The sequence below is a fragment of the Pan paniscus genome, chromosome 14 (genome assembly GCF_029289425.2).
Source record: "Pan paniscus chromosome 14, NHGRI_mPanPan1-v2.0_pri, whole genome shotgun sequence".
Taxonomy (NCBI): Eukaryota; Metazoa; Chordata; class Mammalia; order Primates; family Hominidae; genus Pan; species Pan paniscus.
Genome location: NC_073263.2, coordinates 35,166,690 through 35,181,632, shown reverse-complemented (window position 1 = coordinate 35,181,632; position 14,943 = coordinate 35,166,690). Strand labels below are relative to the sequence as shown.

Genomic DNA, 14,943 nt, shown 5'->3' with positions numbered 1-14,943 from the left:
GTATTTTTTAGAGCAATGTAGAGGTCAGTAGAATAGAAAGATTCAGGTTACTTCGGCATGGCTCAGCTATTCAACTCTGGAGACGGGGAGTCCTCGGCTTCCTGGGAGATCTCAAGTGGTGAACTGGGCCAACTAAATCATTTGGTCACATCCACTCTGCCCTGGTTAAGCATCAATATGTCTAAATGTGTTTTGATTTGTTTGTTTATTTTGAGACAAAGTCTCACTTTGTAGTCCAGGCTGGAGTGCAGTGGCGCGATCTCAGCTCACTGCAACCTCTGCTGCCCGGGTTCAAGCGTTTCTCCTGCCTCAGCCTCCCGAGTAGCTGGGATTACAGGTGCCTGCCACTGTGCCTGGTTAATTTTTGTAGTTTTAGTAGAGACGGGGTTTCACCATCTTGGCCAGGCTGGTCTTGAACTCCTGCAATATGTCTAAATGTTTGCCACAACGTTATGTCGCTTCAAGGTGTACTGGCTGGTACTTTCAGGAATGAGTTTGGAGAACCACATGTGAAGTGTGAAATCACTGGAGAATTTAGATTTTGTCTTTTTGCAAAGATTCTAAGCTCTGCAAAAATAGAGCTGGTGCTTGTTTTGTTTATTGCTGTATATACAGTGCTTAGGAGTACTTGACATATAATAGTCAAATATTTGCTAAATAAATTACTGATATAGAGACAAGAGGACTTGAAGCCAGCATCCAGAAACCCATATTCAAACTCTCTTCTGTTTGATATAGGAAAAAAGAGGGGTGTATTTTTTTGCAGTTAGGCAATAGCAGAATAGAGTAGGAGAACCTGAATTATTGGTAGAACTGCTTCAATTTGTCAAATAGTTACTGAGTACTTGACTATGATCCAAGCATCCCATGAGGCATTAACATACAGCAGAAATGAAGGAGACAGATAGAAGTCCCTTAGTTGGATTTGACAATTATTTATTTAGTCTGCTGTTTTTTGTAGATAATGTGGGATATGAGCTAATCCCAGTACACTTTTTTACTTTAATTGTAGCTTTTAAGAAATCTTTAGTAAGTGATTTGCTCAGGCACACATACCTACTGTGTTGTGCCATCTATTCACTGCAAACAGTCGGCTGCAAGTCACTGTCACCACTGCGGGGATGGTCAAGTGGGGCAGAGTGTTGGCTGCCACATGGGTTACTGGAGAATTTGAAGGAAACTTCAGCACCATTATCACATCCTGTTGCATCTGATCTTTAAACATGAGCGGACTCTGTGGAAGGAAACACTGTTGAATAGAAAGGGAAGAGAACAGAGGAAGACAAAAGGAATAACATAGTTAGTGAAAGGTCTAGGGAGAATGAGGTTAAACAGACAAGTCTAGCACGAGCACACACAAGGAGGAAAAGCCACCTAAACTTTCATACTGGTGAATGTCTGCCCCAAATCGAGCAGCTTTGACTGGGGGATGGCACAGAGAGTAGAGAATAAGAATTCTGTGAAGGCACTGATACAGGGACACAGAATCATTAAAGACCAGCCTCAATTCAAATATCACCACAATGCAATGTGAAAAGTTAGCTCATAGACACACCCGCATGACGTAACACAGTTATGCAATGCAGCTTAAAAATCAGTTTGGTGGGAAAGTTAGTCAAATTAGTGACTCCCATTTTTCACATGAAATATAAAGTGAATTGACTAATACTTTCATTTCTATCTGGTTGATCTGGGGTCATGACTACAGTCTAAATAATTAAAATACAGTAGCTCCATAAAGCAGCCGAGCGCTTCCCTGGCAGTTCTCCCCAGGTTCTGCTCTGGCACTGACTGTTTATGGTTGAAGCCTTGTTTCTCCCTTCTAGGCTGGGAGCTTATGGAGGGCCAATGCTTTTTCTTCTTCTTCTTTTTTTTTTTTTTTTAATTATTTTAAGTTCCAGGATACATGTGCAGGACACGCAGGTTGTTACATAGGTAAACGTGTGCCATGGTGGTTTGCTGCACAGATCAACCCATCACCTTGGTAGTAAGCCCTGCATACATTAGCTGTTCTTCTTGATGCTCCCCTCCCACCACCCCCACCCCCATGACAGGCCCCAGTGCGTGTTGTTCCCTATCATGTGTCCATGTGTTTTCTTCTTTCTGTTTTTAGCCTCTGTTTTGTCAACATCTAGCATATGACTTGACAGAAAGTAGATACTGTAAGTCCTACAAAACACTACAAATACCACCATATTAAAAACATAAAGTAGGGAGGCTGGAAATAACCATTATTTAGCTTTCATACATGTTTCGTAATGGTTTGCAGTATATATGAATTCTCTGCTACATGAACTTAGAAAGCTTAGAGTTTCTTTATAAACAGTTTCATGCCAATTCAGTCTCTAACAACTTCCTCTAGGAAAGTAATGAATTCTGACTGGGCATATCTCCAGGATAAATATTTTTATTATTATTATTAAACACAGAAAACTAACACGGGAATAAAACTCTTCTGCCAAAGCATTTCATAAAATAAAGTGTTAGAGATATTCTTCTGGACAGTTTATTAAAAATGGTGAGGCTCCGAGGCCACATCTCTATGTCTACAATGTGGCTGAGGGGTTTATACGGCAACAGCCTGAGCTTGGTGCAAACCTTTCTGTTTAGTTACACAGAAAGACCAACTGCAGTCAAAAGAGTTCACTAGTGACTAACCAAGGAGGCTGAAGCTGTTTGGCTGAGCTGTTGTAGGAAGGTAAAAAAAAAAAAAAAAAAAAAAAAGGAGTTTAAACACACACCAGGCAGGCATGGTGGCTTATGCCTGTATTCCCAGCGCTTTGGGAGACTGAGGGTCCCCAGGAGTTCAAGACCAGCCTGGGAAACACAGCAAAACCCAATCTCTACAAAAAATTTTAAAAATTTAGCCAGGCGTGGTGGCACACACCCGTAGTCCCAGATACTAGGAAGACTGAGGAAGAAAGATCGTGTGAGCCTAGGAGTTTGAGGCTGCAGTGAGCCATGATCATGCCGCTATATTCTAGCCTGTGCAACAGAGTGAGACCCTATCTTAAAAAAAAATTTAAAAACAAATGCATTTAGGTCGGGCGTGGTGACTCACACCTGTAATCCCAGCACTTTGGGAGGCTGAGGCGGGCAGATCACGAGGTCAGGAGTTTGAGACTAGCCTGACCAACATGGTAAAACCCCATCTTTACTAAAAATACAAAAATTAGCCAGGGGTGGTGGCGCACACCTGTAATCCTGGCTACTCGGGAGGCTAAGGCAGGAGAATTGCTTGAACCAGAGAGGCAAAGGTTGCAGTGAGCTGAGATTGCGCCACTGCACTCCAGCCTGGGTGACACAGTGAGATTCTGTCTCAAAACAACAACAACAAAAAGCATTTATGTGTTTCCCAAAAGTTCGACTACTGATTTCTTGAAAGTTTAGAGGACTTGTCACTGTATCTCCAGTGCTTAGCATCAGATCTGACATACAGAAGGGGCTCAATAAAAATTCGTTAAATGACAGAGTAAATGAAAGGTGTGATTAATACTTCCATCACAAAATAACAGCTTATACATTTGTTTACACATATATTATGGACCATATTCCAGAGCTCTTTACTCTAAAATTAGAGTACTTGTTGTCTTGAAGTTCATCTTGTGAACGCATTTTTACCTTCAAGAATTGTTTACTTCAGTAAAAAAATAGTGAAAAATCAGTTTTAAAAAAAATTCTAAAGAAATTGCTCATAAAAATTTTACCTTCTTCAAATTACTTAAAGAAGAAAATGTTTACTATTTGCTAATAAACTGTAAAGAAACTTTTTTATGGAAATGGACTTTTAAATTCAGATTAAAATGAAAAGAATATGACTCCCTTGCAAAGTGGGAATAAGAGGTTTAACCAGTAGCTAATTATGATGATGTCAGCTCACATTTATTAAGAACTTATTGTATGACAGGTGCTGGTCTAAGTGCTATACAGTATTGAATCATTCAATTCTCAGTAGTAGGTACTATTTTTACCTCTATTTTACAGATGCTGAAATGCAAAAACAGAGAGGTTAAATACCTTGCCCAAGTCATTTACTAGCTAGTGCAGAGATGGTGTTTGCCCTGTCCGGCTCTGGGGCCCTTACTCTTAACCACTCTGTTCAACAACTTCTCTGTAATAACCACAAATTACCTTTATATTTCTTTCCTTTTCTTCAAATGAACTACTTCCCCTACTGTATCTTGCCACGAAATTTGGCAATATCATATTGTGTCTGCAATACATTTTTCATTGTAATTTACAAATATAGTCTAATTCTGGTGTCAGTGTGTGTCTCTATGCCTGTGTGTGCATGAATGAGTTTATGTAGAGGCATACATAGAGAAGATGGCTATTTTTGTGAATCCAAAAGTGGGACAGCTTAAGTAGGACTTAAAGGTAGATTTACACTTCCTTCTCTGTCTCTCCCTGGGGTATTAGTTTGTACTTAGGCTGAAGAGTTAACCAATAAATCGAGAAGCCTTTTAAAATATGCTGTTAAAATCACAATTTTATTTGCTCTATTCCCAGGTAAAAAGGAAAGAAAAAAAAAAATCTCAACATGCTGATATGTCTTACCAGGTGCATGGCAGAGCTCCGAGGCGGATGTGGCTCAATAAGCAACTGAGATGGCGTCTGTCCAAAGTTCTGTATCTGTGCCTCCATGGCCTGCAGGGGAAGGAGGGTGATTGTCATAATCAATATGCATCAAAGAGAGAGGCCAACACACTCTTTGACAATGCAAGTGTATCCCAAGTCAGCCATGAAAAAAAGTCCAGAAAATTCAACGGGTGCTCTTTTCTCAGGGTGCAGAATCATCCAAGTGTTAGTATTTTGTAGACAAGCTTTGCTTCTCCTTCCAAACATGCTTCAGTTAACCCAGTCACTATTCTTATTCCCAGAAGCTGGGGTTAAATGTGGAAAATCTAACCTGTGAATACATGCATGCAGCTAAAGACCAAAGAACACTTTCCACACTAAATACAGCACATATACCTTAATAAAGTCCTTTGTAAGAAGGAAAGTGTGGGGGTCTCTAATGAAATAAGCTTCTGGAATCTTAATGGGGAAAAAAAAGAATGAGACATAAAGTCTATCAATTATACAAAATAAAATTCAGAAAGTTATAGGTTCCAATTAATTCAGAGGGTGATCAGCAGAAAGAACACCAAGATTTTATAGAATTATTAAATATAACAAAACTTTTGTTACAAAAATATATTTTAGCTTTCTATGCTATTTTAAGATGAATTCTGGAATATTATTTTTAAGGTATAAATTCATTTTCTCAAAAGTTTTCCCTGAAATTTTAGAGAGAACTCACCCAAAAAAGAAATAAATCTTTCTGTATCCTAAGCTATACAATATTTCATTAAAGCCTATGTAGCTGGAAATGAGATTTTATAGCCTCCAAGGAATAGAAATAATTTTAGCCCTCAAACTGTCTGGACTGTACAATATACCTTTCTTGTGCGTGTCAAAGAGATCATCTTAAAAGAAACTTAAGTATTTCCTCGATACATGAATTCTATAGGCAAAATATTTCCATATATTAAGCTAGACTAAGAAAAATCTTTTTCTGAAATATTATATGTAATTTATGTCAACAAGGAGAAGCATGATATTTACTATGATCATTACTCTGCTACCATGCTAATTTTTTCCCTAAATTGTGTGCAATTTGGTTGCACGTAAAAGTGAAACAGGAAAATCATAGCTAGGTGCTTGTAGAAGCACAGGTGAGTTGGTAGATGGCTCTTGACATAGCACCACCACTAATCTCATCGCTATCTACAATTCTAATTTATAAAGTACTTAAATTTAAAAATCTGTCCCCTACACTGTATTTCAAGAAAATGTTTATCAATAAAAATGCGAACCTGCAAATTTATTAGCAATATTAAACATGAATGCATCATTATCTGCCATATTTTAGCCATCGCGTAAATGGGACTTTGGTTCTTTTATCTGCAGAGGCAATGGGATGAATTATTAAATCTCCTTAAGTGCTGTCCAATTTTTATGTATACATTTATTTGCATGGTGTCTACTCACAAGTGTGACTATTTAACTAAATTTTATTCACATATGATGCATTTACATCCTACTTTTGTCTCCCCAGTGCAAGATTTATGATTATAAAAGGGGGAAGAGACCATTTCTGGTTAGGTTCACATTTTTAATAACTAACTCTTGAGAATTATTTGGAAAGAAAAGTGGTAATTTTATTGTTAACGCTGCCCTGGTTAGCAAGTGCTTAATACCTAGCTTCATGTATCATGAACAGCTAAACGTCTCTCTAACAACAGATACTGCTACTCCTGTTTTTACTTCCCCAGAAAAAGGACACAAGTGGGGGCGAGGAGCCGGGGGTAAAATTAAACATGTTTTAATCTCTAGATCAGTGTCTTGCACTTAGTAGGGAGCCTTTAAATGTTTATTGAAGGAATTAGTCAACAAACATGCTTTGCTTGACTCTAGTTTTGTTTCTTAAAGGAAAGTATTAAAATTGTACTAGAAAATGTTATGAAATGGATAAAATTTCTAGAAATCTTCTGTGCAGTTCTCTTCAGTGAGTCCCAACTCTGACCATTTTGGACTAAGGCAGAATACATATGCATATATATTTAAAAGAGTTCCCCAATCAGGCATCAGGATAAAGACGAGATTGTGACTAACTTTATCCTTTCATTAAGACAGTCAGTTCTCGACACTGAACATTTATTTCTTTTGAGACTATACTGACTCCCTCTTCCTTGTGATCTACTTTACATGCCTTCATGACCCAAAGGATCTCAGTCCAATATTTACCTTTTAGCTATCTGGTAGTCCTGCCTTCCAGTAATTCCTTACCCTCTGATTTAAAAATGTACAGATCTTTCTGATCTTGAAAAGCATGCTGTCTCCTTTAAGTTCTACTTCTTGTCATTACTAAAATGTTTGAGGGGGAAGTGAGCACCTACTATCTTTCTTCACCTGCTCCCCATGTAAGATTTTCTGTCCTTTCCCACTTTCAGGGGGTCATCAATGACTTTCTTGTCAAGTGTGCAGGTCCTGTGAATGGGAGGGTTGCCTGGTGACACGCAGAACTCATTCTGCAACCCACGAATTGTTACAATGAAGTAGTTGTTCTGAGAGCTACTCCCTGTGTAGGAGAAAATCCTCCCCGAATGCTAACCTTGGGCAAGGATCTAAATCCTTCACCTCCTTGGGCAAGGATCTAAATCCTTCTAAATCATAATGAATGCTCTGCATATTCTCACAGCACATTTTTCTCCTTTACTATAGATTTTAACACACAATTATTTATGTATGTCTGTTTGTTCAGACTGAATCTCTGCAGGTCAGGATGGTGACTTAGTCTTAACAGAGATTCTAAAAATATTTGGTGAATATAGAAGCAGGGCATTTGTATAAAACTGAAACCTGGTCTAGAAAAAGAAAAGCACTTCAGAATTTTTTACTTTTACAATTCAATACCACAAAAACAATTATCAGACATTTGCTGAATGCTTACTCTATGCCAAAGGATACAAAGTCAGATACCAGGCTGACCTCAGGAAGTTAGCAGCCCCCAAAATAAAGACGATGAGTGTGTCAGTGCACATGGTAGGGAGCAGGACACAGGGGAGACAAGCCCAGCCTGCCCTGGGAGCCCAGACGAGTGACAGAGGGGAAGGGGAATAGGTTCTTAGGAAAGAGACTTTTGGAAAAAGGACAGAGCTCAGGTTTGAAGATTAAGTAAGAATTAGCTTGTCCACAGCATGAAAAGGTTTTCTACCATATAGAAAGTTTCCCTTAAAAGTTTCCAAATATATCAAGTTAAAAAAAAAAAGAAACTACTGGAACTGTGAGATGAATTCCTTCTATATTATCCAGAAATGTCATTAAAAAAATTCTACATGTATCTATTTCTCTATACATTGGTCTGCAAGGGTCAGTGAGATTTAATGTTAACTTTATTTATTCACAAAACATGTATTTGTTGAGTACCTACTACATACTAGATTCCATTCTAGATATTAATGATACTGGTAAAATGAAACAGATAAAGATTCCTGCCCTCAAAGAGCTTACATTCAGCCCAAAGTCACACACTGGCATCCCATGGGCTAGATTCAGCTCACAGACGTGGTTTCTATTTGAGTCAAAATTTACAGGTCAGTAAATGGCATACAAGAAATTGGATTTTTTGGCTTCTCTTAAAAACTTAGCAGATCAGGCAATACCACATCAGCATTCCTGCACAACTGCCCTTTTGTAACGCCCACCACTCACGTGACCTGGGCACTGCCACTGGCTTGTGTCACTCATCTATTCCCTGTCGGTTCTCATATGCTTTGGGGCTTGTGAATCCTTTTAAAATATAATAATGAAAACTTTAATTTGTATTACAAGATATCAATTGCTTTGTGTATCTGTTGTACTTTCCAGTAAACCCAAAATGAGTTAACATTGAACACGTGAGCTCATGAGCATGTATAATGTATATGGAAAAAGACTAAAACTTTGGAAATGTCCGTCAATCCAACTTCATTAAATCTATGTTATCCATTATTAGAAGCTCCATTATTTTATACACTATTAATAAGTAAAATATGCTATCAATTAAAATATGCTATGATTGATTGTAAGACACATTATGATTTTGGAGTATTGAGATATGAAAATGGTGTGTATCTTAGAATCAATAAATCATAGTAACTTTTTACTTAAACAGTGGTATCATGAGTCTTACATATTTCATACAAAGCCAGCATAGGTAATAGGCTTAAACCACTAGATTTTTTAAAACAAATGTGGCTAACAAAACGTTTGGTGTTTCACAAATACAAAAGACCATGCAGCCATTGGTAGACAACACTTTGGTAGAATAACAGGAAAATATAGATTTGCTTCTACTTAAATAATATTCTTTCTTAATGTTATTAAGAAATCACTGATTTTGGTATCTTGAAGTTAAGCTTATTATGTGCATTCACTTTTATTTATTTATTCAAATTACTCATTTTTTAAGGTTTAAAAGTGTATAAGGTGCACTAATCTTAAGTGTACAGCTTGATGAATGTATATATGTATGTGTATACATTTTTTCAGTTCTTCTAACCACCATCTACATTAAGACAGAGGACTTTGGAATGGAACTAGAAGGTTCCATATCTTGGTCTGGGTGGTGGGTACATGAGACAATACATAGATACTGGTAACCTTGTGTGCCTCCCCAGCCAATTATTCCCCCTATCTAGCCCCATCACCCTGTCAAGCTAATAATTATTCTGATGTTTATCATCAATTATTTTTCATTCTTGAATTTTTGATAAATTGAGTTATACACTACATATTTTCTGTTTCTGCTTTTTTTGATCAACTTTATGTCTGCAAGATTCAACCTTGTTGTATGTATCGGTAGTTTGTTCATTTTTTTTTGCTGTATAGTATTCCCCTGTATTAACCTAACACAATTTATCAATTCTGTTGATGGATATTTGGGTTGTTAACAGTTTCAGGTTATTGTGAATAAAGTTGCTTAGAAAATTCTTGTACATGTCTTTTGATGGAGGTTAGCAGCCAGTTTTTGGAGGGTCTATACCTAGATATGGGATTGGTGAGTCATAGGGTAGGAGTAAGTTTAGTTTTACTGCCAAAGTGTTTCTCCAAAATGGTTTTGTGTATTTATTTTCTGTAAGTATTTGTGAACCCAAAATGTAATGGTCAAAGCTGTAAATAAAGTAATGATTTACATTATGTAGTCTTTTAGGGTACTGATAACTTATTAATAAAACTTGTATATATCAAAACTCAATTGTCTCATAAAATAATTATAATAATTATTTCTTTACCCGAAATTGTTAAAGTAGAAATGAAAATTAAGTTAAAGAGTGTTAAATTTTCATTGTTATATGGATTCTTACTGATCATAAAAATTGTTTTGCTGAATATTTATTGAACTGACATCATGCACTTAGCATTTATTTTTCTCTCCAGCTAGGACCCACCGAGAAATAGGTAGGTTGAACACCTTGAGGAAGTTCTAAAACATGGAATTTTGTAGGTATAGGCAGAGAAGTAAAGATAAATGTGAACTGAGTTATGCACAAATGAACAAAATAAGAAAATCTGAACAGCATAAATGATTTTCAGGTTACAAACACATATATGACACATAACTCAGTTTTACCTGCTTATCTGTATATAGAGCTCCCATTAAGGAAAAGTTTCGATTAGGGACACTTTCTCTTTTGTCCCCTCCCTACTTCCTGATTATCCCATTCCTTAGTCTGATGAGGCTCTCCTTTATACAATTCTGCAGGACCCACCTACTAAGTTACGAAATTATGACATCTTCATGGGAGTCCCCTTTTTCCTTACTTAACAAGTTCTCTTGAGTCTTTCTTCTTCCTCATAGGTCAGGGCCACTGTGCATGGGTATGCTGTTTATGCCCTGTATAAAGATGCCCAGTTGGAAGGCAAATAAGTAATAGAATCTACCTTGAGAGCCAGAGAAAGGAGTGCCTTTTGTAATTCATCCATTTAGAGAAGGTGTCCTCTAAAGTGTGCACAAAGGGGCATGTGTGTTAGCTATGATGTGACACATGCCTTCTTTCTTTGACCTCCGTATCTCTTAATTGTTTTCTTTCCTTTTTGGCTTTCCTTCCAAGAAGTTCTACCTCCTCTATGAATAAAGATACATACCTGGAATTGAATCCTCAGAAAAGGAAATCGATAAATATAATGTGTGCTTATGTGTTGCACATTTGCTTATTCATATAAAAGACTTCCTACTAAGGTAAAATTAAATGTGGCAACCAAGTAAGCCAGAATTCAGAAGCCATACCTTCTCTGGTGTGTGGTAGGCAAAAACTTTGGTTAATCTTGTCTTTTCCACATTGCAGGTAGATTTAACCCATTTACATTTTTCTCCATAGAATGATTACAACTGCTTTTTTTTTTTTTTTTTTTTTGGTAAATGTAATTCAGTATTATCTTTCAGATGAAATGCCATCAGGTCTACAGAGCCATGACAAACAGCATGAAGGAGCTAATAATACAGGCTCTCAAATGACCTATTCATCCATCTCCCTGGTCTGTATAAACTTTTAAATTGTTTTTCAGAAAAATCAGCATTTTATAAAGTACTATAGGTTATGGTACCCACAATGCAAAATATCAAACTACGTCCAAATACCAGTAAATTCACTAACAATTTTCAGAAAATTCAAGAAAAAAGTAGTAAAAGTGGTTGCTTGAGAAAACAGAAAAAGATTTTCAAAGTTTCCTTAGCATTTTGTTTATCTCACTGTATAGCTCTTACTTACAAGGCTTTTAATACTTAAAAGTGCTCTTTTTTAAACCAAAAAATACAAGCTTGACACAAAATAAAAAAATACGTGTGATTGATATCATCTTTCTGTTCCACCTGCAATTCTACCAATGCCAAATAGGAAAAAAATAAACAAAAACAATGGAATTTTAAGTCTGAAATGATAAAAGGAAAGGTTACTTAATGGCAGACTACATTTTAACTGATAAGCTTTTGCTTCTGGTTTATTGTTGTAATAAAACAAGATCATATAAAGCATTACTTTTTAATGCTGGAAAAACAGGAGCAAAATAAATCAAGCAAATAATATCTGCACTTTGTTGTTTCTTGCTTTATAAATATTAAACTATATAAAAAATTAAAATGCTATTTTATATTCAACTGCTTCTAGTTTTTCATAGAAACCACAAAATAGGAGAATAAATATTTTTCCTTTTGTTTTAACCTTCAACTGCATTAAGGCTAAAATTATCCTGGCAAAATTATTAGAATATTTAAGCAAATATTTGGTAATCCGAGTAAAAAGGGACCACAATTGCCTTAATTAGTAGATGCGCTTAGACAGTATTTGAGAGAGAGATTCTGATTTGTCCAGTTACCTGCCTTAATTCTTGGTTTCTTTCTTTTAGCACAAATCTAAGTAGAATTAAGATGTGACTTCTCCTCTTGCTGATCCCTGTTTCCTCCTTGGCATGTTGAATTATAATGGTGATATTACATAATTGACTTAACAAACGAAATGTGAAAAAGTAAGCATCATTTCCTCCGGAGAGAAAATGCTCCATCCAGAATATTTTCTGTCCAAATCAGATCAGTGCCATCAATGACAAGCTCACTCAATTTCTCCACTTAAAATAAGTATAAGTCAACTCAGGTAGGAAGAGTGAGTGCATTTTAATGTAGCTGATTGTGGCTGACCAAGCCTGGAAGCCTTAAATAAGTCTTCTTGGCCTAGAGAAATGAACAACCCAGGGGGAACAGACCAGTGAGCTGGACACCTTCTTTGGCTCTGGAAGATGCGCCTCCATAGACCTGTGCTCCCTTGCTCTCTACCTTCCCAGTGGGTTCAGCCAATGACACAGCTCAGGAGCAGAGACAGGATTATATGGCCCCTCTCTGCCAAGTCCCGTTCTGGCAGTGCCTGGCCAGTACTCCTCTACCTAAGGTCACAGCTCTTGTTGGGTGAGCACTTTTATTGCCAGATTCTGGGAATGGCTCCCTTTCCTTGTCGCTTTCCCTTGTTCATCCACTTTACCATGTCTATACCTTTGTAAATAGAACCATTATTAAACTCTCTTCATTATCCTTTAAAAAAAGTTAATTGTGGTAGAATATATATAACACAAAATTTACCAACTTAACCATTTTTAAGAGTACAGTTCAGTAGTGTTAAGTACATTCACACTATTGTGTAACCAATCTCCAGAACTCTTTTCATCTTCTAAAACTAAAACGCTGTATTTATTAAACAAAAACTCGCCACTCCCTCTAGTCCCTGGGGGTCACTATTCCACTTTCTTTCTCTATGATTTTGACTCGTTAAGATACCTCATAGAAGTGGAATCATACGGGATTTGTCTTTTTGTGACTGGCTTGTTTCACTTAGTATTAATGTCCTTAAGGTTCATCCATGTTGTAGTATGTGTCAGAATTTCCTTCCTTTTTAAGGTTGACTAATAATGCATTACACACACATACACCACCCCACATTTTGTTTATCCATTCATCCATCCACGGACACTTGGGTTGCTTTCAACTTTTTTTTTTTTTCTTTTTTGAGATGGAGTCTTGCTCTGTAACCCAGGCTGGAGTGCAGTGGCGCAATCTCAGCTCACTGCAACCTCCGCCTCCCGGGTTCAAGTGATTCTCCTGCCTCAGCCTCCCGAGTAGCTGGGACTACAGGCGCCTGCCACCATGCCCGGCTAATTTTTGTATTTTTAGTAGAGACGGAGTTTCACCATATTGGCCAAGCTGGTCTCAAATCCCTGACCTTGTGATCCGCCTGCCTCAGCCTCCCAAAGGGCTGGGATTACAGGTGTGAGCCACTGCGCCTGGCCTCGACTTTTGACTATTGTGAAAAATGCTCCTGTGGACATAGGTATACAAATGTCTCTTTGAAGCCCTTTCTCTCAATTCTTTTGGATATATATCCAGAAGTAGAATTTGCTGGGTCATAGAGAATTCTATTTTTAATTTTTGAACGATTGCCATATTGCTTTTCCTAGCAGCTACGCCAGTGGTAGCATTTTATATTCCTATCAATGGTGCACAAAGTTTCCAGTTTCTCTACATCCTCACTAACACTTGTTATTTTCTATTTTGATAGTAGCTAACCTAATGGGTGTGAGGTGGTATCTCACTGCAGCTTTGATTTGCTTTCCCTAAAGATGAATGATGCTGGCACATACTTGTTGGTCATGTGTACGTCTTCTTTGGAGTCTTCATTATCGCTTTGAAAGGTAATGTGCTGAGATCCTGACTGATACAAATAGGATTGTTATTCAGGCACAACAAATGAGAGAAATGCTGGTTACCTTTTGCTACATGTTGGGGTAGGAATGACCAAAAAAAGATTATATCCAAGCAAGGGGCATTTTCATTGAGGATTTTAAATATTTCAGAGATAAACATTGTAAGCATATAGGAAAGGCTGTAGAGTCTCATTGCAATAAATATTTCTTGATACTCAGGATGAGAACTGAAATACTCTTTTCTAGATGACTTAGGGATTCGCCTACCTGGAAGCGAAGATTTTAGCAGATGATCGCTTAAGGATTCTTCCAAGGTTTCTGGTTCTTTGCCCACTTTGGGGTTAATCATTAAATGGTACCTAAGTAGAGGACTCAATTCACAAATCCTTTACCACAAGTGAGAACAATCAGTATGACATCCCTGCCAAATTTTCCCTGGTTGAATAAGTTTATATAAACTAAACTCTATGCTGGCTGATTCAGGAGGTGAAGGAGGAGGAAAACAAGTTGAGGGGGAGGTGGTGGTGTAGGAGCAGGAATGAGAGAGAAGTGGTGGCCTTTATAAGTTCACTGGAAGTGTTTAATCATGGGAAAATATTTTTTTAAAAAGCTGAAATAGATTTGTTTGGTATGTGGAATGACATTGAGACACAGGTTTACCAGGTGCTGGTATAAATATTCCAAATTGAAATCATGTACTTTTAGTACACTAAAGTGAGAATAAAGAATTATTGGATGCATTCAGCAGAACAAAATATTCTTGATTTTGACATAAATGGGCAACAGTAATTTAGATATACTGTACTGAGACTTCAAATGGCTTTAAATAGGCTCATTATCAATATGTTTAAAATGTTTAAAAATGAGTTCTAAATATCTAACTGAAATGCCTAGGTACTTAGATTGAGTAATATCTATTTCAACAAACTGAAGAATGCAATATGTTTTGAATAATTGTTAATTTATGCTGAGGTAACAACTGTGTTACAGAAGTGAAATCTATGTTAATAGAAGATAAGGAAATCCCTTCCAGCTATTTCTATTATAAACAGCAGGCTGCAATTTTCACCCTTCTTCCCTTGAGTAAAATATGGCTTTAGATGCTTGTGAAAGTACTTGCTGTTAATTTCTGAAAATCAATAATTAGCACTTCTCAACACCACACAATAAAAA

The 14,943-nt window shown here is 37.0% G+C and overlaps 1 protein-coding gene across 3 annotated transcripts in view; it reads right to left on the bottom strand.

The window, feature by feature from the left end:
• NBEA (neurobeachin) overlaps positions 1 to 14,943 on the bottom strand; it is a 707,824-nt gene that overhangs the window by 21,818 nt on the left and 671,063 nt on the right. For 2 of the 3 annotated variants that reach the window (XM_008952238.4, XM_063595707.1), the window contains exons 49-50: positions 4,558 to 4,647; positions 1,057 to 1,249 (exon numbers count right to left, since the gene is read on the bottom strand). In XM_008952238.4, the coding sequence (XP_008950486.4) occupies positions 1,057 to 1,249; positions 4,558 to 4,647 (283 nt within the window). Of the gene's footprint in view, positions 1 to 1,056; positions 1,250 to 4,557; positions 4,648 to 4,974; positions 5,038 to 14,943 lie in introns of all 3 variants that reach the window. The other variant, XM_008952234.4, reaches the window with a different exon arrangement.